Source organism: Mixophyes fleayi, chromosome 10 (assembly GCF_038048845.1).
Source record: "Mixophyes fleayi isolate aMixFle1 chromosome 10, aMixFle1.hap1, whole genome shotgun sequence".
Classification (NCBI taxonomy): domain Eukaryota; kingdom Metazoa; phylum Chordata; class Amphibia; order Anura; family Limnodynastidae; genus Mixophyes; species Mixophyes fleayi.
Genome location: NC_134411.1, coordinates 20,092,510 through 20,117,312, shown reverse-complemented (window position 1 = coordinate 20,117,312; position 24,803 = coordinate 20,092,510). Strand labels below are relative to the sequence as shown.

At 38.7% G+C, this 24,803-nt stretch overlaps 1 protein-coding gene across 1 annotated transcript in view; it reads left to right on the top strand.

The window, feature by feature from the left end:
• The first annotated feature begins 3,476 nt into the window (after positions 1-3,476).
• The window catches only part of BDNF (brain derived neurotrophic factor), a 69,153-nt gene continuing 47,826 nt past the window's right edge, over positions 3,477-24,803 (top strand). Inside the window, exon 1 of the mRNA XM_075188011.1 lies at positions 3,477-3,706. Coding sequence (XP_075044112.1) covers positions 3,704-3,706 — 3 coding nt within the window. The 5' untranslated portion in view covers positions 3,477-3,703. The remainder of the gene's footprint in view (positions 3,707-24,803) is intronic.

Sequence of the window (24,803 nt, the reverse complement as noted above, 5' to 3'; positions counted from 1 at the left end):
AAGTGAGAGCTAACTTACCAAGAGATACCCCAAAAGCCTCCAAATAACAATACAGCACCAGCACTCACCATCAGCTACTGATACCAACATGCCTCTCAAACAAACAATACAGAAGTGGAAGTTGCTCAATCAATTTAGAGGTTCACAGCAGATGTTTGAAAGGGAAAATTACACAGGCTAAAAAGCTTAAATTTCAGTCAGTTAAGCATATGTAATATATAATGTCACTAACCCTGCACTCATCCCCAAAAGAGAACTAAAGGATGCCACAACACAGATCATTAGAACTTTATTATATCTGTATGTACTTTACCCAAAAAAAACTTATTTTTGAGTAAAGTTCTTTAATAAAAATTATATATTTCCCCAACTACTAGAATGATAAGTTCACATGGGGAGGGGCATTGATAAGATCATTTAGAAATTGATCAGGACTGCCATTGAAGCAAAAAGTAGATCAACACTGTACTGGTAGTGCCTTCTTGTGGACCTACCAGATCACAGGATTATCTGCCCTGGTTAGTAGAACAGATTTGGGGGAGGTTTTGTTTGTTTTTTAAAAAGTTTCCACGTTTTCCGTTATCATATTGGCAGAAGTGAAGACAATGGGCCATATGTAGCCTCCCATCGGAGGGGGTAGAGGATAATACAGTAGACCAATTTAAACATGATTGGGATAGGAATAAGGATATCCTTACAAAGATTAAAGGATTAAATTGGGTTTCAGGTTACCATAGCTTAAAATTTGGGCAGCGTAAATGGGCCAAGCGGTTATAATCTGCCATCAAATTCTATGTGTCTATGTTTATGTAGAGTCGGAAATAATTTCCGTCTAGAACACAGATATAGATTACATCCCAAAAAAAGACACATCTTACACAGGTATGGTGAGCCAGACGCATCTAAGCTGATCGACATCACTATCAGTTTGTAACTTCCACCAGTGATTGAGCACCCGCATGTTTTCCATCTCCTTACTGACGCACGTGTATCAGAGTCTCAGTCTACATAAGATGATCCAATATGCCCTAACATGTCCCCTCCTCCCCTGTTCCAGCTCTACAATCATTAGGGGCTGGAAGCATAGGCAAACCGATGGGGAGGGGGGGTTCCCAATGCCTGGAAACCCCCTCCAAGCCTGGGGCACTGTATAATTGAGGTGGCTGGACCTTGCCCCCGCTTCACCCCGCTCTGCTTGAAAAGGGAGAGCTGTGTGCACCTAACATGTATGGTCTGGGGATAGGAAGAGTTGGAGAGTAGCCAAGCACTGTCTAAAATTATAGCCACGACCCCATGCATGCTGGCCACGCCCACTGGTGGCATGGTGTGGAAACCCCTCTTTACAAATCCTGCGTTTGCCCCTGGCAAACAGCAAGAAACACAATATACGAGTCGACATATGGCGGCATATGTAACTACTGCATTGTGGGCACGCACAAAAGTATTAAAGTGTGTTATTTGCTAAAAAGGCTATTGGCGCCCAACTCTACACGAGCGCCTCAGTGATTTTAATTTATTTAGTGTGACACGGGATATTGAATATAGCATGCAAACAACTGGTGGTGTGACATACTGTAAGTAGCCTTCATATACATCATCTGCAAACCAAGTGGAATACTGTGTGCATTGCAAACATAGTACATTGCAACACAAACATAGCAAAAAGTACAGTTCTAGAATGTTTCAGAAAACAAGATAGGAAAGAAGAACAGGATGCAAACTTGTTAACTAATAAGATCTAAGCTTCTGCAGACCATCTTAAGCAGTAAAGCTGGCATTTAATGGCATGATTCTTCAAATTTGACAAGGCTTCTGCACTGCACCACAGACAATAAGGCAGAGTGATATACAAAAAATATATTACATTATATTTTCAAATGCAAATACATATACTGCATATACCATCAATGTCACCACGACCAAGAGATTCCCCAAACCCAATGCTGAAACAATAAGAAGTAGCAACTGTGTATATCAATATTTGCATGGTAGAAAGTCAGTAAACCTTCACTATCTTCTCAAGGAAGGCAATCATATTCTACCATACAACCTAATTAGTGACTTTCTTACATTTGAAACCACTTGGTATACCATCTGCTTTACAGGGTTCTATTAGAATTAAAAAGTATATGGATAATGGCAAATCGTCTGGTGGTTACTTGTTGCACACTAAACACATCTTGTCATCCATACATCTCACAACTGCATCTTCATTCCATCACTAGGCACCAACCACAGGCGATGTATGGAGAACACTTGTTGTATTTCAAACCATTTGCTGATCTTAGTGCGAGTAGACGGTAGCTAAGTGTAGCAGGCAATCTGCATAATACACCACAGTAATACGCTTGTTCTGTACTGAATGGGGCTATAACTAAATCAAGATTAATCAACGTCTGTGAATAAGACATTAAAGAACAGACGGTACTGTTGTTTCACTAACTGACATATTTAGTGGCCATCAGAATAATCAATTCGACCAGTCACAGCCCGAAGGCTTATCGCTGAAAATCTATGTTTAGGCATTATTGAGTTGCTCATTAACCCATTAAGTTACTCTACTGCGGCTAAAGTAAAGGGTTCCTACACTGACATGCATTAAACCTGGGTAAGGTTGATGGAAGCTGTAGTCTTCCTGCTGCTTTATAACTACAGGTCCCAGCATGAGTTTTCCAGAATCTGTTATGACACACTGGGACCAGTAGTTCCACAGCAGAAGGAGAGCTACAGGTTGTCTAAGCTTAGACTCTAGGCAAAGATGCGATTATGACTTTGAAGGCTTCCGATGTGACAATGTGCAGCTATCTAGATACTCACCCAACCCATTAACAACACTTTCTCTATATACAAATCGAACATTCTACTTTTATGCAGTCGTAGTGCAGATGAGTACTGCTAGCACCGCAGATCACATATAGATTTTCATGTGGGGGTATGCACTTTACATTGAGTCAACATCAGGAGGATATTGGCTTCAGACAGCTAATGTGTATGGACAAGTCATTTGTACAGTATATCTGTCCGTTGACATTTTCATTTTAGATTATTGAATGATGCAAACTTTCCAAACTGCCCGATTCTGAGACTCATTTCACAGATGTCGACGTGCAACAAGTCCCTCTGCTACTTCTCTATTGAATATTGCTTTTGACAAACACAAATGTAATCTTACCTGCAAGCTTGTTTATAGTCCCAGGGCTCAGATCAGCTTGCAAAACACCCAGATGTGAGTAGTCAAGTTTCATACAAAAAAAAAAAAGTGATGTTTGGCTGAAGTTTATTAGATGTACGTCCTGGATGAGCAGTAATTCTGGTGAAGCACACTTATATTTCACTAAGCTGGTGTCTGGTCAAGAAGTTTGGCTCTAGTATAGTCATTTAGCAGTCAATGATAACCTCCCTTATTGATTTGGGATCACCTGTGATCTAAGGGAAAACGTGACTGTCTGAGAGAGTATTGCATAAAACTATAGGTTCATAAAAATCGTTGCCAGTTGCCTCTTGTGTTCTGTAGTCACCAAGGTGGTTGAGAGTTTAAGCTTGCGGATATTAGATTCATAAGTCACACCAAGTGGTGGGCGATCCACTGAGCAAAGCAGAAGTCCTCACATGATGACTTCAAACAAGAGACATTACCTTCCAGCATCTGTTGGAGAGACTGGATTTTAAGACACTTGTATCTCCAGGACAGCAAAATCTTACAATGGTAAGTAGCAATACTCATCTTTTATGGATTGAAAATTATTAATGTACTGCTTTCAAAGAAGTATTGTAATTCATGCTTGTCTTTTTGATCTCTTACATCTTATTTACATGTATGCATTTATCAAGACACCCAGGCCACTATAATTGTGCTTCTACAGAACTTTAATTGAAATGCTATGATTTAGGTCTGTGATTACAGGCTGCGTATTGCAAACTTGGAGATTCTATTTCACTGTGTGCACTCTGTTAGGGACCTGTTATTTCCTCGCAGCGCAGCTGATAACCATCAGATGTGAGCTCACTGAAGAGCTTTTGCATGGGATCAAGAAAATAATTACAGCTCAATGTCTCTGTACTAGTGTGTTAGGGTTTCTAGGAAAAGCATTGAGTTTGGCTATTTTGTCATCTGTAAGAGGTGACTGGTGCCTAAGTCTATCGGTGACTATGGAAAAAAAAAGGGTATTTCCTTTGTCAAGCATAGGGGTCCACACAACATGTGATCTCCCATTAACGGGACGGGTTTGGCAAGGTAATATTCACGTGATAGAGCGTGGGTATGGACCAGTGTGAAGCATTAGCAAGTGTCGTTTTAATAAAGCAAAATAATTATAGCCCTTTAAAGAGCTGATTGCATTTCAGCACCTTGGACAGTAGCGTTGACTGAGAAGTGCTTAACACACAGAGAGCGTCCAATTCAGCATCCTGCCTGATTCTCTCTGATGCTCTCTCACATGGCATCTCTTTTGATTTGCTTAATCCAAACTGTTTGAGAAGATTATTCCACTAAAGGATGAACCTAAGTTTTCTCTCCCTTTGGAGCGTCTTGAAGTAAATGGACATTTCCCAGCGGATGGAGCACAAAGCTCATCGTATACAGTGTTAAGTTTAGGGAATGCTATGCTTTGGCTATCTGGATCTATTGTAAGCAGTGATTCTTATATTAGCTTTCAATAAGGTAAGCAGGGGGTCAGATCGTGTATTAGATATCTCTGGGTTTGGGAGGTCTGGCTTGTTTTCTCCCTAAGAATTGCATTTACATATATACTCTATTCAATGTGTCAATTAGCATCCATTAATTAGCCTTTAATTTGCACAGGTTATACTTCGTGCCTTCTGTAATGATGTGAGCAAATTAAATTGTCTTAGTATGCCATTAAACGCTTGCTTGGTGTTTTATTTAATAAGAGTCTTGTATGCCAGACCTAGGAAATCAATTATTTAAATTATTTGCTAACGCAGCCACACAAGAAAAAAAAAAAATATGGGATGTGAGTCTTGCTTTAAATCTCCGTACAGTAACAATTGAGCTAATAATAAAATTCATCTGTGGTGCTAAAAATAAGATTTGGAAGTCAGCAGTTTTGCTTAAAAAAAAAAAATCACAGGTAAGCCTCTGGGTCCCAAGATATTAAAGAGCGTGCTCCACAGCATCTACTGTATGCCCTCCTCCTTGCCTTAAACAGGCTGGTTGTCACCAAGAAGCACATTGACAGCAGTGGAAGGGTTACCATTCAAAGGGAGAGGATATACCTTAACTCATTATACTCCTGCAAGCGTTTGACAACCATTTACAGGGAAAATCAGTGAAGCAAAGGTTAAATCAGTCCTGGATTTATGTTCCAGTCTTTCTGAGTCAGAATTATACGTAATTTAGAAGAGAAAGGGGGGGGGGGGGGGCAGAGGGTGGGTGGGTGGGGAGAGACCTTCTGTATGTAGCTAAAAAAAAAAGTCTTAATGTTGCTATATAGGGAATCACCACTGCCTGAGAGAGATATTAAAATGTTACAAATTATGTAGGCGCGCCATATGTGTAGAAACCAAAAATATTCTGCATTGGGTGACTTCTATAGAGAGATAGGAAATATTGTGTAGATGGGATAAAAAGATATGCTGGATCAGATAACTGGTTCTCAATTCAACAAACACTTCTCCAAGACAGGACTGTAATAACAAAAGAGTCACGTTGCAAAAAAAAAAAAAAGATCAGTTTTATTATTTTAATGCAATACAGTGGTAGAAATCGTCAGACACAATGAAAACCCTCCCGCCACCCTCTACTCCGCCTTTAAACCCTTAAACTATTGTGGACTATAGTCTATTATTCCAATGGCTGTCTGCTTGGCTCCTATCCTTGCTCGGTCTTAGCAGAATGTAATGACAAAAAAAAACAAAACCCTATATTGGCTTTGCCATCTCATCTCCATCAATTAGTCATTTCTATTTCTAACTCATCATTAAGTTATCTACATATTAAAATTACAGGGTGGGGGGGACCCCGGTGCGCAAAGCTAGGAGACATTTTTAAACGACAAGATGGTATAAATATATTAAGATATCTAACACCTTATATAACCCAGAGTAGATGACAAGGCAGGAGATGATGTGTTTTGTTGGTACAGAGACGAACACAATAATGAGAGTAAAGGATGGTAGGTGGGGGGGTTACATCTTTGTATAAAACCTGGTTTAACTGGAGAATGGATGTAGCACAAATTGTTCTGAAATCGACCTGTTTTCTCCCAGCTCCTGGTGGGGGGAATTCTGATCAATCTGATGAAATTTCCAAGCGTGTAGCAAAGGGACTCCAGCACAGTCACCCACCCACCTTCCCAGATGGTGCTTCTTTAAATACGATTCTGCAGGGCTGAGCGTTACAACTGGAGGCTGATTAATCCACAGCAATTAAAGGCGCAACGTTGGCTTTTCTCTCCACTATCCACCTTCCCAAAAACATACATCTCACTTATATGCTGTATAAAAAAAAAAATGCCACTTTTTTTTTTTTTTTTGCTAGCAAGAAAATAATATTAATAGCCCAACTGTGATTGCAGTCAGCCTTGCCCTCCCCTTTTGTTCTAGATTCTTATTACAGTTGCTAAGGGTTCCCAATAATAAAGGGAAATTTAACTCCTTCATTCCTGGCAGCATACGTACAGTAGTTGCAGGTTGAGCTGCATTGCGTTACATATCCCCCCAGTCAGGCTTGTGTAATGGAATTATCACCAACCTGCCAATTTGTCTGACAGCTGAACTGAGAAAATTACACACACACTTACAATGGATAGCCATTTGGAGCAGAGGGGGGTGATTGTGGAGCTTGAAAGGTGTAATTTACTACAGCACAGAGGTGTAATTTTACCATTCTGTTTAACTGATCTCAATCAGACTCCTTGCAAAGTGTATCTTCACTGGTTATTAACCCGATCCATGACATTAACCCGATTCAGCTCATTACTCTTGTATTTCCTAGTTAGTGATCTCAATACATTAATTACTGTAGACCCACATGACATGATCTATAGACCGCCTTTAGGCATATGCATGTGTATATATACAAATACATCGTTAGATGTAATACTATGAGAATAGTACCTAGAATAATCTGGCTGCATCAATGTTTAACCCTTACCATCTGCACTTGACATATTATTACAGAGCTTTAATATTAGATGTTTGCAATATTGATTTCCTTGGCCATCATCGCAGTTAATGCAATATATAAAAATGATGTCAATTCATCTTTTTCTAGTATTTTGCTGTAAAAAAAAAAAGAAGAAGAGATATTCTTGTGTGCAAACATGCAATAGTTACGCATTTAGATATCTGTACACTGCACTTCAAATTTATTTTGGTACATGAAATAGATAAACAATAGCGAAAGGTCAACAACTGTTTGCACCCAGAAGAGCTTGCAATCTGCCCAACTTTCCTTCTGAGTCATGAGAGTCTCGGATTGCTAGAGGCTGTGTGACGTCGGTAGCAGCATCCAATGCCTTACAGGGAGTGTTAGGTGTTGCTAGATCACTGAGCCCTCCCACTCCGGAATTCCATGAATGATGCACTATAAACTCCTCTGCAGTAAATTTTTTTTACTACAGAGAAAGATTTGGATTGGTTGAAAGTTGTGGGGATTTTTAGCCTGTCTGCAGACTACCTTGTAACTGCTATAGCCTCATCCTTTTAATACATAATGCCTGCAGAAGTCCAGATGCTACAAGACCCTCTAATTTCTGCAGTGTGCATGCATACATTTTATTTTTGCAGAAAATATTTAACAATGACCTAGGCTGAGAAATAAGAAAACCCCTAAAATTAATTTTAATATACTTTTATAGGACTGTAGAGCTCATATATGGAGGAGAGAAAAAAATGTAAGACTATTTGCAGTTATTAGTGACTTATTGTCCTTTTCAGTAGCTGTAATAGTAGTTTCACTGACATTTCTTATGCTTTACAAATTACAGAGGTTTAATAATAATAATAATAATAATAATATTAATAATCATAATAATGCACTCTCCTCCTGAGCACAGGTATCACTACGACAGCTGAAAAGTGAATATGTGACCACTATGTATACCAGACTTACAGGACATCTTTAAGAATTATTCACTGCACTACCCTTTAAATCCACACGTGACATCTGTCACTCTATACTGCTCTATATATTTCACTTGTTGCAGGTACTGAAGATTGTTGTTATTCTCTTATCTATTAGAATATATTATATGTTGCACTTTAATTGTTGTAAGTTTGTTTTTTTATTAGAGGGGATTTGTAAAAATGATTGTAAATTACCAGGAAAAAAAATCACCTCCCCCCATGAATAGGCCATATCTGGAATTTCATAATGGGCCACATAACCTCATATAACCAGCTTGTTTTGCCAGTGGAATTGGATTTTCAGAAGTTGACATTAAAAGAAAATGTCACGTCTTACCTGACTGGTGATCTTAAACATGTTTGCACACCTCATAGCAATGAATGAATAAATAAAACCAGGCACAGTTAACATTACTTGAGTACATATTGTAATTCTCTGTGTGGGGGCTGCAGATGTTTTGATCTATGTCTGAAATAATGTGCTGCCTAATGTCAATTCTAAACGTGTTAAAAGTCAGGAGAAGTTTCATGAGCATATACAGACTTTATTAAAGCTGTACTTTATTTCTTATTAATACATACGTTCCAATTTGGAACGGTATGTGGGCTGTCATATGTGAGATCACTAAACGCCAAAAATAAGTCAATTCACAAAACCCTTTCTAAGGCGCTATATATTAATTCAAGTGTGAATACTACATTTGGGGTATTGCCCGTCCCCACAATAAAAGTCCTAACCACCAAGGAATTTTCACAGAACTCAAGAATTCATACATGTAAAATAATCTAACCTATTGTGTCCAGTATGTGAAACAAATAATAATTGTGAAGGGTAGACTCTACAATTGCACAGAGTGTATTGGTAACAATTTTCTTATTACTAAGAATAGTTGTTATTTGTCTCCACTGATTGTTGATGTTAATATGATATATTATTATTTTTTAAACATCACATTTGCATTCTCAATAAAAAAAAGTATTTTTATAGCTTATCAGTTGGAGGAAAATCAGAAAATGGTAACCAAATACTCAGCTCACTTACATACGAATGTATGAATATATAAATATGTAACTATGCATTTAATTTAAATTATTGTGTGATCAATCACAAACAGCCAGTTATTGTCACATTACATAAAGGTTCCATTCTTTGTTGGTGGTTAAAACCAAATATCAACAATGAAACAGTGAACACAAAGCTATAAATTACAGGAGTTTCTATGGAGAGAATTCTATTAAATTGTAAGAAGGCAGAAAGTCTTAACTTAAAAACTTCCCTAAAAGGGATGTACATTTATTAACTCCATATAGTATAAAAATGCCACCAGTTTACCAGTCTTATCTCCTGTTTGCCCCCATTGTTTTACCAACTGTAGATTTGCTGTAATTTTTATAGAGTACGGAATTAATTAGTTTACAATCAGTTTCTGCTTTCTTAACTTTTATAGAATCTTCCCATGTACACTAATTCAACTTGTATATCATAGAGTCCATACAATAAATTGCCTAATATACCCTATTCCCATGACTACCATGTCATTAAAAGCAATTTGTGCAGAGAGTATATTTAGCTATGTCTAATATATGAATATATAAAGTGCTCAGGAAATATATAGGGCAATTAGTAGCAAGACCCTTAATCCTCTCCCTTGTTCTATTATTCTCCTGTATAAGGTACGTTTAAATATAAGTCATAGGGTCCAAAAGAACCCCAGTGCCCAAATTATTATGGATCCTAGCAGAGCATTTTCTTGAAAATATCAAACAAGATACCCCTTAGCCTTGGGAGTACTCATGTTTTATTTTTCAATAGCTCAACAAATTATACGGTGATGTTTAATATGCAGTTATTCAGCATTATGTAAATAAAAAAAAATATCAAGCCAGTTAGCATGTATTTTACAAAACTTAGTATATTAATGTATTTTTTCATTTTCAAAATCAGGTGTTAGGAACGTGTAAAATATTTCTCTGTGTTATAACATATATATGTATGTATGTATGTATTTATAGTATGCCTGTTTGACACTAGTCCAGGTGCATTATGGTTCTTTACATGAATGGATACTGCACAGTATGTGCCCTCTTGCAAACGACATCTTTTTTTCTAATATTGTGGCATAACATGCGTCATAAAATTGCTGTAAACATCTGCTCTGACATCTGTTATACCATGCAAAAAATATAAGCAAGAAAAAGTCTTTCATTCTAGATGGCAATAACATATTCTGAATTGATGTATTTAATAAAAGATATATTCTATTTCCAAGCACAATTTTTGCACTGTTTATTTTTTAAGAATTGTTCATTAAAATGAACAATTTTGCTTTGTGTGCCACATTTTCCTATATTATCGTAGAAGTAATTGAAACTAGAAAATCAATCAAAACGTTCATTGGCTGCAACAGGACAGTGCCCCTACTGGCCATATGATGTAAAGCATGGGAGAATGGTTGAGTGGATATGCCAATCAACTACGTTTGAACAAGCCTCCACTCTGCCATAAGGGCACCCTTGTTTATTGCAGGAAACAGAGCTCTATGATAACCATTGTCTTTTTAAAATAAATAAGTTGTCAATATGAAATGCTTTACAACCAATTTAATTTGTTTTATAGTTACAGACAGCGAGAAAGATATGAATTTGATTATACAACTCTGCACAACCTGTTGGTCCTGTATAACTAACAAATAATGCTACTACTAATAATAATATTAAGACATTGGCAACAGGATTACAGTGCAGTACGCTAAATAATTTGTAAGATATTATACGCTTTATTGTAATATTTGCTTTATTATCTCTAATGTTTATAGTTCTTATTTCATACAGCACAGACAATGAAATGTAGCACAATTTTCTTGCCGAATTTGGCTTACAGATTAATCTGTGGTGTTGAAGATACTGAGATACTTATCTAAAGTCACAAGTAACCCATCTGTTTCACTAAAGGAGACCTCTAGGTACTGTTTTTATTCTGTTTCTCCTGATCCAATCTGGCCTACTTAATCATCTTTCGTCAACAACGTACCCAATGGCAACTTTGACTTGAACCTCTTCAGGGTGTGGTGATTTGTATATGCATATAGGTCATCTGTAGGATCTCTCAAATGGGGGCTGCCCCATAGAACAGAGGCTAGCCGTTCAAATAATTGGTTGAAAGGTGGTTTAGGAGTAAACATAACTTGTTTCCAAAGCTCCCTTTTAACCAAAAAGAAATTTTTTCATTTCCTGCTCTAAATCAACATCTCCTTAGTAAAATAAATACATAACTAACTTCACTTAACGCCAAAAAATGATGAAAAGAGCTGCTGGTACCAGGCAAATGGTTGAACTTTCTAAGTGCCTTGGGTACAACAGAATGATGCATTGCATTTATTAAATTGTTCAAATACTTCGATGGCTCTTTGTCCTGGAATTTTGCTCTCAAGTGTCATCCGAGATTCTAGTGTGAAAAAGAACAGTAAAATATATGTGGTTCATTTAACAAGTAGAAACATTCAGTCTATAACACATTTATTTCACAGGTAATTAGATAGCTTCAAGTTTTCCAAAATATAATTTTGTTTGTGAAAATCCAGGTTGCTACATGAATTATTTTTTTTCAAGACAATCTAATGTGAAATGATTGTACTGAATGAAGCCACTATCATGGAAAAATATTGATACATATATAAGTTCAGTTTATCTTCACTAACACTGAATATGATACAGCAAATGCTTTAGAAATAAGTCATATGGAGATAATCGGACAGGTGGACACATTTGAGCCAACACTAAAAATGATTCTTGTCTATCGGAACAAAAATAAGACAAAAAAAAAACCCGCAACATAACAAGGCAAGTCTTGCCAAAACTACTTTTTTTGTCATATTAAATGTGTCCTGATGTTTGAAATAAAGTACTTACGAATGCTGTTTTTGACACATTAGCTTGTCTGAAGCAGGAGGTAGTCAATGTCTATCAATAGAATTGGAAAAGAAACTGGCAGCTGTCCTGGAGCACAGACTCAAGTAATTAGCTGCTATCAGTCATCGCTGTCTTGACAACTTTTCATGCTCTAACACATGGATATTTTTATTTTAATTTTGAGGAGGGGGGGGGGGTGATTTTTTATTTTCAAACATTAATAGTTTTACTTGCTCCAAATCTGATACAACTAACATAAAAAAATGTATGTCCGGCTATAGCCTTAATATTAATGCCACATAATTCAGGCATATGCCCGCCCATATTCAACTACAAGTGGATCTGAAGAGATGTCTCTTGTTGGATACGGGTCTAGGTCTGACAGACACAACAAGCTGCCGGATAGGTCCAATACATATGTAAAATATAAAGTTGCAGTAGAACGCACAGAAAACAAAAGTATTCAATTATTGTAACCTGTTAATAATCTAGTCATTAATGATAAAACATTCCAATACATTTATCAGGATGTTATTAATGTCTTCAGTACATAAAATTTATATTTACAGTTGCCCTTGATTACAAACACATGTTCTAGCTGCATACACAGCCGTCATCACTATCAGTCGGCACTTAGACCAGACCTGTAGCTGGTGCAGGCGATACTACTGAAAAACACGTACCTGAGAGAAGCCCAAAGCTTGGATGGGACGTTGCTGCGTTCCGCTCGAGCTTGATACGCCCTTACTGTACATAAACTACGTGCATACGTCCATTCCCCTCCCCGTACCGCCCATGAAATTGTAGACTACTTGGCGCACGAAAATCAATTGGATGTTGCTGCGTTCACTGGCGTATGGTCCGGTTTTGGGCAGGTGTAGTGCGTTTTTACGCAAAATACGGCAAGTATCAGTATTTCCTTTATGAATCAGGCGCAGGAAGTTTAAATGCTTTGTTTCAAGATATAAAGCGTCAGGAAGAAAGATAACACTATTTTGCACTTCACTTTATCATGCACAGGGCGTTAAGTGTCTGGATCGTCTGGATATTCTCGTTTAAAGAATGAATTCCTGCTGCAAGTATTGCTTTAAAAGTCCATAGTTACTTTGTGTATTTGGAATCTCCTTTGGAATATGAAAATAAAGTTGTAAAATATAGATTCGCAGGTATGCAAATGGTTTAGATTCCCCATCAAATGAATTAATTTCCTTTGTAAAGCAAATTGTTTGTGTGTATTGTAAGTGAGTCAACCACAGACTTTCTGCAGGCGGATCTGTGGCAAACCACTGAGCCTCTTCATACATGTCTGCTCTGGTCCCATGAGCATTTGTAAAATGTCAATTGTCACAAGCTCATCTAGTCAAATTTTTGTAGTATGGAGATAATGATTCTAAAGGGTATATTTACTAAAACTGCGGGTTTGATAAAGTGGAGATGTTGCCTATAGCAACCAATCAGATTCTAGCTGTCATTTTGTAGAATGTACTAAATAAATGATAACTAGAATCCGATTGGTTGCTATCGACAACACCTCCACTTTTTCAAACCCGCAGTTTAGTAAATTTTAGTTAAATTGTGTCATTTTTTAAAAATATAACATCTCATATCCTGTAACTTTAAAATATTACTATATTAACTGCAATATACACTTTACTTTTCAACTCAAGTGATGACAAAATTGTTGGTCATCCAACAAAAAGCACACGTCAGGTCATGTGGATGAGGAAAGCCAAGTTTCAGGCTGAATAAGAGAGACTGGTTGCAGAGCCGGGGTGGCAATTAAAGTAAGAAGCACATTTCAGGACTATAATAAGGTCCTGTCCATGTAATTTGGCAAATAATAATAATAATAATAATAATAATAATAATAAAAGAACACAGAAAATTCGGCATTCTGCAGATGGCAATTAGAGTCAGCTCCAACATAGCCGCATTCGCACAAACATAGAGCATCTAAAATGTGTGGAAACCAAAGGTAAATTAAGGATGGCGTCACACCAAAAACAAGGTTGTTTCAAGGCTCTCCTGGCTATTATCACTACTCGGCTGTCGGACCTCTTGAGCTCAACTGTCACGAGTGTTACCTTCTATGCTGGCTCCGCTAAGCCCACCTGACACAGCCCGGACCACATGTCCAAGCAGCCTACAATTATCCGCACTACCTGGATCAATTGTTCTTCCCCACTCTCTGAATAACTACCCCTATTAATCCACAGTCATTCGCAGCTATCTCTTCACTCCACCATGCATCTACTCATTTTATACTTCTCAACTGCCTCATACTGCTAAGCCCTCTAAACATACCCACATCTCTCCACTACAATCACCTCTCTTTTCTTGTGCACAGTTTAGAAACTGGCATCATTCTATGATCTATTAATTTAATTGCTCTTGTCCTACTTCACATTACAGAAACCTGGCTTATCTCTTCTGCCCTATGTCCTCTGCAGCTCTCTCCCACGGTGGACTCTATCTCAGACCCAGAGACAGATGAAATGAAAGAGTAGGCATTTTACTTTGTCCACATTACACCGTCCAAGTAATACCCCAGGAATTTCCCCTCTCCTTCTCTTTCTTTATAAACCATACTCTCCATTACATACTTCCTTTTTTGGTCTCACCCAATGAACTTCATCTCCCACCCATTGTAATGGATACTCCCTGTACCTTGTGTTCTGCTCCATTTTCTGTGTTTACAACCTGGACTTCCCACTGTTGAACCACAGCCTCCTCTCATTTTGCCTCACCTTGCCTCATTCTACCGCCACAACCAAATCCTCATTCACACAGTAACTCTTAATACTCTTCACCAAATCTACATCACGTTCCCAAAAACTACTCCTATCTCCTATAACTACCCGGTTCCGCTCTCATTTTGCTGAATCTTTCTGCAAAAGCTCTGACTTCAGCCCTAAGCAATGCAGGTTCAGCTACCACATACAGTCTCTGATGATCCAAATCTCAAACATAGCACACTAGACAGACCTGCTATCTGCTCCTGTCCTGTTGAGTGTCACTGGACGTAATCTCACTCAAATGCTGACATTCTCCACTTTAAATTCATCCATACATCTTACAACATGGATGTAGCACTTGCTAACCAAACTAATTCACAATGTCCACTCATTCTTCTAATCCACAATGCCATTTTGCCAACTTCTGCTTCTTATTCGTTTATTTTCCCTCACAGTCGATGACTTTGGCATCAACATAAAAGACAAAACTGACACCATTCAACAAGATATTTCCACATTGTAAACCTGCACCCCACCCATCTTCTCCTGCACTCCCCAACCCACTCTCAGTTGAAACTCCCAAGAAACTGAAGACAAAGGGCCTTATTCATTAAGGATCTTAACTTCAGAAACTTCTTATTTCAGTCTCCAGGACAAAACCATGTTACAATGCAAGGGGTGCAAATTAGCATTCTGTTTTGAACATAAGTTAAATGCTGACTGTTTTTTCATGTAGCACACAAATATCAACTTTAAATTTCAGTGTACAAATAAGCTATCAAGTATTTGTGTGTTACATGGAAAAACAGTCAGTATTTAACTTATGTGCAAAACAGAATACTAATTTGCACCCCTTGCATTGTAACATGGTTTTGTCCAGGACACTGAAATAAGAAGTTCCTGAAGTTAAGATCCTTAATGAATCAGGCCCAAAGTTTCTAGACTTATCATCTCAAACTATAACCTGTCCATTTGACCCTATTTCATTCCATCTTCCTCACTCCCTCTACCCCATTGTATGTGTGCTGTTAGTTCACCTCTTCACCCTGTTTCGTTCCACTGGTACATTTCCAACCTCCTTTAAACACATCTTCATCTCACCGGTAGAAAGACCAAGGGGTATATTTACTAAACTGCGGGTTTGAAAAAGTGGAAATGTTGCCTATAGCAACCAATCAGATTCAAGCTGTCATTTTGTAGAATGCATTAAATAAATGAAAGCTAGGATCTGATTGGTTGCTATATGCAACATCTCCACTTTTCCAAACCTGCAGTTTAGTAAATCTAGCCCCAAGCCTTGACCCAGCCTTTCTCTTCAACTACTGCCCTGATTTCTCTCCTCCCTTTTGCCTCTAACATACTTGAGAAACTTCTGTACAATTTCCCCAGTCTTCAGATATTTAAACTCTCTCTGTTCTCCATTCTGAGCCAAACTCACTATTCACTGGACATACCACCTTTTGGTTCCCAGTTAATCTGCCTATAAAATAAAGTTCTTTCAAAATAATAAGAAGGAGCATTATAACACAGCGATACATGCAGTAGGAAATTTTTAGTGAAATACATTGCCAAGTTTCATTAATTTGCACAAAATATATATTAAAGAAAGAGTATTGACACTAGTTTTTACTTACAAATAGCATACATACCATGCTTAATCTTGTTTGCTCAGCAGCCAATTCATTGTAAAACTAACACCCATACCTCGACAATAACAATATATTCTCTTTAATTTGGCAAATTTTAGGATGTTCTAAAAAGTTCTTGAACGGTTAAATAATTCCCTTGCTACCTGCATAACTAAGCTGCAGAAAACAAGAAAGTCCAAACAAAACGTCACATTGTTAATCGAATATTCTCTGTGAAACAGCATTTCTGATTGGCTGATGTGTGATAGCACATGAATTACAGAAGGTGTGTGGGCACTGTGATACCAGGAAAAAGCCAGAGTTCATACCTAACTGTCTCATCCTTGTGGAGATAATTAGGAAGGAAATGTGGGTGTACAAACCTGTAATCTTCTTAGAAGAAATAGTTCACTTATTACTGTACTTTATGGACAATTGACAAAGTACGCCCACGCTGAACAATTTTATTCTTTGATTATGTTGATAGTAACAGCAGGAGTTTGACATATCTCAAATAGTTTTTTGAGCAAAAAAAAATCCTGAATTGATTTTTGGCTTTTCAAAACCTAATTTATCATTGCCTGAACTTTGAAAGTTAAAGCTATAAAATTTCCTTTTCTCTGTAGCGATGCAATCAGTGCAGATCAACATGTGCTTTGGAAGAGAAAAGTTATTTATTTTTATATTTCTAGCAAAAAAATATATAGCCTCGTTGAGACAGTCAAAAGGGCTACAGACACTCAAGATTCCTTCAAGCATCAGAGCACGCAAATATAGCATAACAAGGGCAACTGTTAAAATAGAATCCCGCCGACAGACTACTCTGCCCTGTATGAAGCTCATCAGTGTAAGACAAGAGTATTCTGTTGAGCATGTAAGGCTAAAAAGCAGTAAAACAGTGAAAAGGGTATCAGTTCCTGCTCCTGCAATAGAGTTGCCTATCTCATTAATGCCACAAAGCGGTGTCCTGAAAATCTAAGTAACCTCTTTCACTGTTTTAGTGAGTCTGTTTCTGTAGCGCTCACAGGACCTCATTTAGAGTCGGACGCAAAGTCTGTTTTAGGCGCATCTAACCAGAGCCGGATTTAGACCTCATAGGGCCCTAGGCAAGATACTGGTTTGGGCCCCCCCCCCCCAGTGAAACAATCCATAGGAATGCATTTTTTTATTTTTTTTTAAAGCATAGATTATATTAACTGTTAATACCTACTAGAGAAGATAGTGCAGACAATGATATACCAATAAATATTAACTTTTAATTGAATCCTTACATAAAACAGAGCACAAATAATGTTATACATAGCTTTAATTAATTACATTTAAATATTAGGAGTTTTTTCAATAATCTGTTAAAATGATTACTTTTCATTACTCACGTTTGCTGATGAAAAGAAAGGTTATTTCAGTCCCAGACAGTTGATAATATTGGTCCAACTCTGCGCACTGTACCTTGATCCTCTGTATGATGTCACTTCAGTCCCTGCACGCCCAGTCCAAGCACACTGGGCCTGTGTAAGCTCTCACAGCTCCCTCCTACAAAAAATGTATTTGGCCAAATAAGTTGAAGTACAGAAGAGAAAAAAATGTGCCCTACTTCATCACTTTGATCACTTTTGCTCCTCCTTCACACTTCCCCTTTAGTACACTGTACTCCCTTCATCATCACACTGTGCCCTCCATATTTTTGCTCCCCTTGTTTATTTCCACATTTGTGTCATCATGCCCCTCTGCTACATATTTTTGCCATTATGCCCCCTCATGCCCCTCTGATACTTATTATTGCCATCATGGCCCCTCATGCCCTTCTGATACTTATTATTGCCATCATGCCCCTCTGCTACTTATAATTATTGCCATCATGCCCCTCTGCTACTTATTATTATTGCCATCATGCCCCCCATATACATATTATTGCCATCATGCCCCCCATATACAGATTATTGACATCATGCCCCTCATATACATATCATTGCCATCATGCCCCCCATATACATATTATTGCTATCATGCCCCTCATATACATATTATTGCCATCATGCCCCCCATATACAGATTATTGACATCATGCCCCTCATATACATATCATTGCCATCATGCCACCATATACATATTATTGCCATCATGCCCCCCATATACATATTATTGCTATCATGCCCCCATATACATATTATTGCCATCATGCCCCTCATATACTCCCTTAATACCTCTGACATTGCCCCTCCTTTAGTTAACTTACCTTCTATTCTGCTTGTTTACTTCTCCGTTCGATGGCGCGCTGCCGCTGCTCCTCCTCTCTGCTCAGTCAGTGCTCCTCGCCACTTCTTACTGAAAATCACGTCGGGAGTGACGTCATCACGCCCGACGTCATTTTCAGTAAGAGAGGAGAGGAGACTCCCGACGAGCGGTCAGCTGACTTCTTTTTTTTTTTTTAAAAACTTCTTTCTTTTCGGCATTATGCCGGCAGACAGAGGGGGATGGCAGGCGGAGGGGAGCGCCCCTCTGCCTTGCCTGCCCCGCTCACCGTTGGCTCTGACAGGGCCCTCTAGGTACCGCTGGGCCCTAGGCAGTCGCCTAGGGTGCCTAGCGGGAAATCCGGCCCTGCATCTAACCCAAAAACACTACCACGCATGTAAAGAAAGCACCAAATCCGCCTGCATCTTGTACGCAATTAACACTTGCGACAGCTTGCGACTCACTACGAGAGAATGGGAGGAACGTGGAATTGTGAAGTCGTGGCCATGTAAATACATCCCAGTCGCAGTGAGGCGCAGACGCAACACGCGTCAAAACAGGGCTAAAGCTGTGCGGCAGGAATTAGGTGGTGCAGGCGGTTAGCTAGCTGCCGGAACTGCTCGCAGCTCCATAGGGTATTACGAGTGGGACGCAACTGGGGTTACTTGCCACTCGTAAAACCCTACCAAGCTGCGGCACACTCCCACTCCTACATTTCTTAAACGGGCTTTGCGTCTACTCTAAATGAGGTCCACAGTGTGTAAGTCTCACAAGCCTGTATGTAGCTATACATCTATAGTGAAGTTAGTAGACTAATAATTTAATAATACAAAAAATAACAGTGGATGTTCTACAAAATAGGAAATATGTTAGCTTTAATGGTACAAATATAAAAAAATGAAATGAATATAACCTACTTACCCTCAAGTCAATAATTAAAATAATTAAAGACAACTTATATGCAGCGTCTTCACAATGATGACTACCTATATAAAGGCTATTTGTCAGGAGACAGGAAACTTGCAGGTGCTTGATCACTAGTGGGAGTTACAGTGGTGGATCCAGGGGGGGGCGATCGGGGCAATCACCCCCCCCCCCCCCGCCCCCAGTAGCCCAAGCCTACCTTCAAATTGTGTCCCAGACGCCAATAAAAACGGTGAGGGGGTGTGGCCAATAGCAGGTGGGGCTAACCAAAGCCAGTCAATCAGAATGGAGGGGGGCGTGCCTATGCTAAACCGCCTCCCCTAAAGATAAAGTCTAGGTCCGCCTCAGGTAAGTTACGAACTGATAGTGGTGACAATCAGCTTAGATGCCAGTGGCTCAACATACCTGTGTAAGATGTTGTCTTTTTTTTCAGATGCAATTTCCATCTGCGTTTTACTACGATCACTAGTGTGAGTTACAGTGGTGCATCCAGGGGGGGGATTGTACGCTTAGATTGTACGCTCCTTTGAGCAGGGTCATCTCTCCTCCTGTCTTCACCACTTTTAACTCTGCTCTCCAGCTACCTTGCCCTCCTCCTCCCCGTTCCCTCTTGCTCCCTCCTCTCCACTCTGGGGGTTTCCCTGCCTTCCGTGCCCTCTTGGGCTCCGCCGTATGCGGGACCTTCCCCTCTCCCCTCCCGCGCCCATCTAGCTGTGCTTTGAGCTCACGGAGCTACTTTGCGTTTTGTTTACTGTATCGTGCTGTCTCACCTTTGTATTGTAACTTTGTTTGTCCCTGTATGGCGCTACGGATACCTAGTGGCGCCCTATAAATAAAAATTAATAATAATAAAAACGAAAATTGCGTCAAATACTAAATGAAGTCCTTTGTCAAGAATGGCTTATTTTTTTTATGATGTTTCCACGTTGAAGGCTACATAGGGCTCAGGGTCAATAAAAATCTTTCAGTCCAGTAGAAAAGATCCCTGCACTGAATTCTGAGAGGTATTGTGTGTCCATTCCTCATGTAATGGGCACGGTTGTTTAAAGAATAAGTGTCAGCTTGAATATTGACAGACAATTCGACTGCACAATTATGTCAGTCAGAACATTCCACATCTCACTGTTGCCATGGCCAGAATTCTTACATGATGTTAGCACAGGTCATTCTTCAACTCCTTATAAACAAAGGCACAGAGGCCTGTCGTTTTTGGCCAAAAATATGTGTGAGCGTTATGGGAAAGCCCAAGAATGAAAAAAGAATAAAAAAAAAGCAAAGTAGGAAACTGTCTTTAACATTGACAAAATCCCATAGGTATGTAGACATGCGTTAATGGCTTATTTAAACCACTTCTAAACTTACAAAGTGACTACTATATGTGACCACAATATATTACTTATTTAATAATACTGTGTATAATTTATCATTATCAATTATTAATAGAAGGATAGGTAACATGAAATAGCCAGAGGCCCTCCAGCCTTCAAAGGGGCCACACGGAGAGGACGTAGAGCATAGTGCACTCGCTCCTCCGCCCGGTATGCCGGATGACCTCCCGGCACTGTGCAGAGGAGGTCACGTGATGTAGAAGTCGGCTGCCTCCGCTCTAACTAGTTTGGGACCAATCGGCTGTTGCCCACCGCTGTGTTAAGGCAAAAGCGCTGCGGAATCAGCGGAACTATATAAATAAATGGTGATGATGATGATGATGATGATGATGATAAAGAAGACTGGCAAGCCTTGACCATACCACAATATTTATTGTGATTGGTCAGGGGACTAGACAGACCTGCATGAAGAGTCAACGCCAGGGTAGAATGTAAGATAATCATGATACACAAATCCAATCGTGGGAGGCCCTCTTGGGCCAGATACTCATAGATGCTCCCACGGCCAATCGCAATAAATATTGCATTTATATCCCCGCTAACACAAGTTTGTAAGAATTTCATGGTCAGTGACTGGTAAATTTTTCTATGTAAACATTTCTGTAACACAACAAAATGCACTTATTAATAATATGGACCAGGTAAATATTTTCACTTAAGATTTAATTATTTAGCAGTTGCACTTTAGTCTTTATTTAGTTGTTAACAACGTGCAAGCGAACAGTAACCCATAGCAACCAGCTGGCAATAGGAGTACTCTGTTTTTTATAAGTAAACTGACATACTATATCAGTGACACCCTTGACATGGGGGACCATTAGTTTGGATTTCACAGATATTACTTGTGGATTTGACTGATTATATTTATTGACCTCACTTATATTTAATTTATATATTTTATTTGAAAACATTCTTGACAATAGTATTTTACACCCACTTTCTTCAGCAAAATGGAGGCCTGCTCAATTCTGTAAAAAGAAACATGGCAGTACTCATAAAGGAGCACAATTCACATTGCCGTCCCAATCACACCATTGATCCCTCTGTTTGTGGGCAGGAAAGATCTGGGGCCTGATTCATTAAGGATCTTAACTTGAGAAACTTCTTATTTCAGTCTCCTGGACAAAACCATGTTACAATGCAAGGGGTGAAAATTAGTATTCTGTTTTACACATAAGTTAAATACTGACTGTTTTTTCATGTAGCACACAAATATCAACTTTAAATTTCAGTGTACAAATAAGCTATCAAGTATTTGGTGGCTACATGAAAAAACAGTCAGTATTTACCTTATGTGCAAAACAGAATACTAATTTGCACCCCTTGCATTGTAACATGGTTTTGTACAGGAGACTGAAATAAGAAGTTTCTTAAGTTAAAATCCTTAATGAATCAGGACCCTGGTACAGTAATATGCGTTCTGATCCTAGTTGAAAAAAAAATACCACAGAAAATATTACAAAATAAGATTTATACGATCTACAGCAGGGAGAGTCAACCTGTGGCTTCCAGGTCTAGTTGTACCACACATTCTAGCGTTTCCCAGCATGCCCTGCTGACAGAGTCTAGCAGGGCATGCTGGGACATCTAGTTGCACTATAGTAGTGAGCCACTGGTTTGCAACCTTTGAGTTGCAGCATCCTGTTGACACTAATCATGACAGCACCAAATATTCCAACACTTCTTTACATTACAGGTATGTTTTGGCAAGGAAAATAAATTGCTATATTTACTCATTTAAAAAACAAGTTGCGAATTAAAAAGCAAACAGTACAACGTTTATCCTAGGGGAAATGTTACTCTAATATTGTCTCCGTAGACAGCGAAAGCAAATATTGTCACAAGCATAAAAAATAGCAGCCTTCACGTAATAAAAGTTTAGTGCGTCAATAACATGTGACTGAGTTTTTCATAAGCTGCAATATTCTGTTGCATCTGCTGCCTATAATTAAAATACAATAAAAAAAATATTTATGTTTTGGTGATCAGAGCCATATTTAGGCCATTAGAGGCGCGTAGCCGAAAAGGGTGATTGAACGTCTGATGCTCACCCAATTTCCCATATTATTGAAATCAGATTAATAATGATGCACTATATATCAAATAACCCCCCTGCCCTGAATTTTGCACCCCAAGTATTAATATATGAATTATAATATATATCATTATAATTAATCCTTAAATAGTATCATTATTATTTAAGGTTGCCTATTGAGTCTTTTAGTGAGAAGGTCCTAGAGCTGTAACTCATTTGCTCCTTCTATTTGTGTTTGCACTTAGCATTTTACCAACTAGAGAAAGTTTAAGATGTCTTCTGCTTCCTGCAGTCATTTGTCAACCTGAGAAATGTCTCAGTTTGAAGTTCACACACAAGACAATGGTTTGGGAAGAGTCAACACCACAGCAATGCAATGATCTGGATTGGCCTTGACTCCTATTTGCTGTTACACCATGTATGTGTGCATGACCTTACCTGCGTTCTCACTGGCCTACCCTGTCATGTCAAAATCATTAACATATTACCTTGGGAATAGGAGTTACTGACAAAAACATGTTTCTCTGCACTGAAATTGGTTTAGACTGTGTTATAATCTCACAGGGCAGCTCTTGGGTCTGTTGGGAAATACGAAGGTTGACCACACGACAAATAGACTAATAACATTTGTCCGGGTACTGTCACGTAGAGAGGTTTTTCCAGCCTGAGGCAGAAGCCTTGCACATTAGCACATATATATATTAAAGTCAATCTTTTTGTAGTACAGCCTCAGAAATGGCTAAGTGACATAAATCAGGGAAAATAAATATTTGGCGCTATAAGCTACTTCAACTTCAATCATCCTAAGTCGTTCCATTATGAGGGTTGCATTTTGAGAGAAAGCTCTGAGGCCTTGTGACCTTCTTTACAGTCCTCCATCACTTTGGAAGCACCGACATGTAAACAGGGGTGAGATTGATATTCCAGGCAGAATACATAGCGATGGAGAACATTCCATCAAATATTTGCTGCAGAATGTTTTGTCTAGCCGTTCCCTTCAATGAAGTACAGCTAGCATGTTAACACTTAAGAGGACTTGGAGGACTTTCACTTGCTGGTTTGTAAAGAAACCTAAAAAGGCAACCCACCTCATGTACACAAAGGAGGCAGCCATTTTGTGAGCTGAACCAATATTCCTGAGAATGGCGCCTATCACTTCACCTGACAGTAATCAGGTACACGAGACCTGTGCAGTGTTGAGGAGCACTTATTTGCAATCTATGAGACCAATTGTCTCCTAGGTTGCTCATAATTTCGTTTTTTAATATATGTGCACAGTGCATAAATAATGTCAGTAAAAATGACAGGTTCTTGAAACTTTCAGTAAGGGAAATAACTGCAGTGGTGATAAACCTTAGTTACTGAGTAAAGAAACTTGAGGATTAATGAAAATGACATACACACTTGAGGGTAAATTTATCAACACTCCTAAAAAGTAAAAGTGGAGGTGTTGCCCATAGCAACCAATCAGATTCTAGCTATCATTTATCTTGTGCATTCTAGAAAATGACAGCTAGAATCTGATTGGTTGTTATGGGCAACACCACCATTTTTCTTTTCAGATAGCTTGCTAAATCTACCCCTTGGACAGAGTCAGCTACTGAAATGGAGTGTCAAGCAAAATAATCTGTTTCCGATATTGTCACATATGTGGATAGCCAAATTGGAGAGAGGTCCAGGCTTTTTGTACTTAAGGGACCTGATAGGGCATTAGGCACATGACCACACACGTAGGTTGACAGCGGTCATCTAACAACCAGAATTTCATTTGAATCATGTTTCAGTTTTTTTTGGTAATAGCTGTGGCTTAATTGCTACAAAAAAAGGTTCCCTTGTTTTTTTAAAAAATGGTCAGCTCCATCAT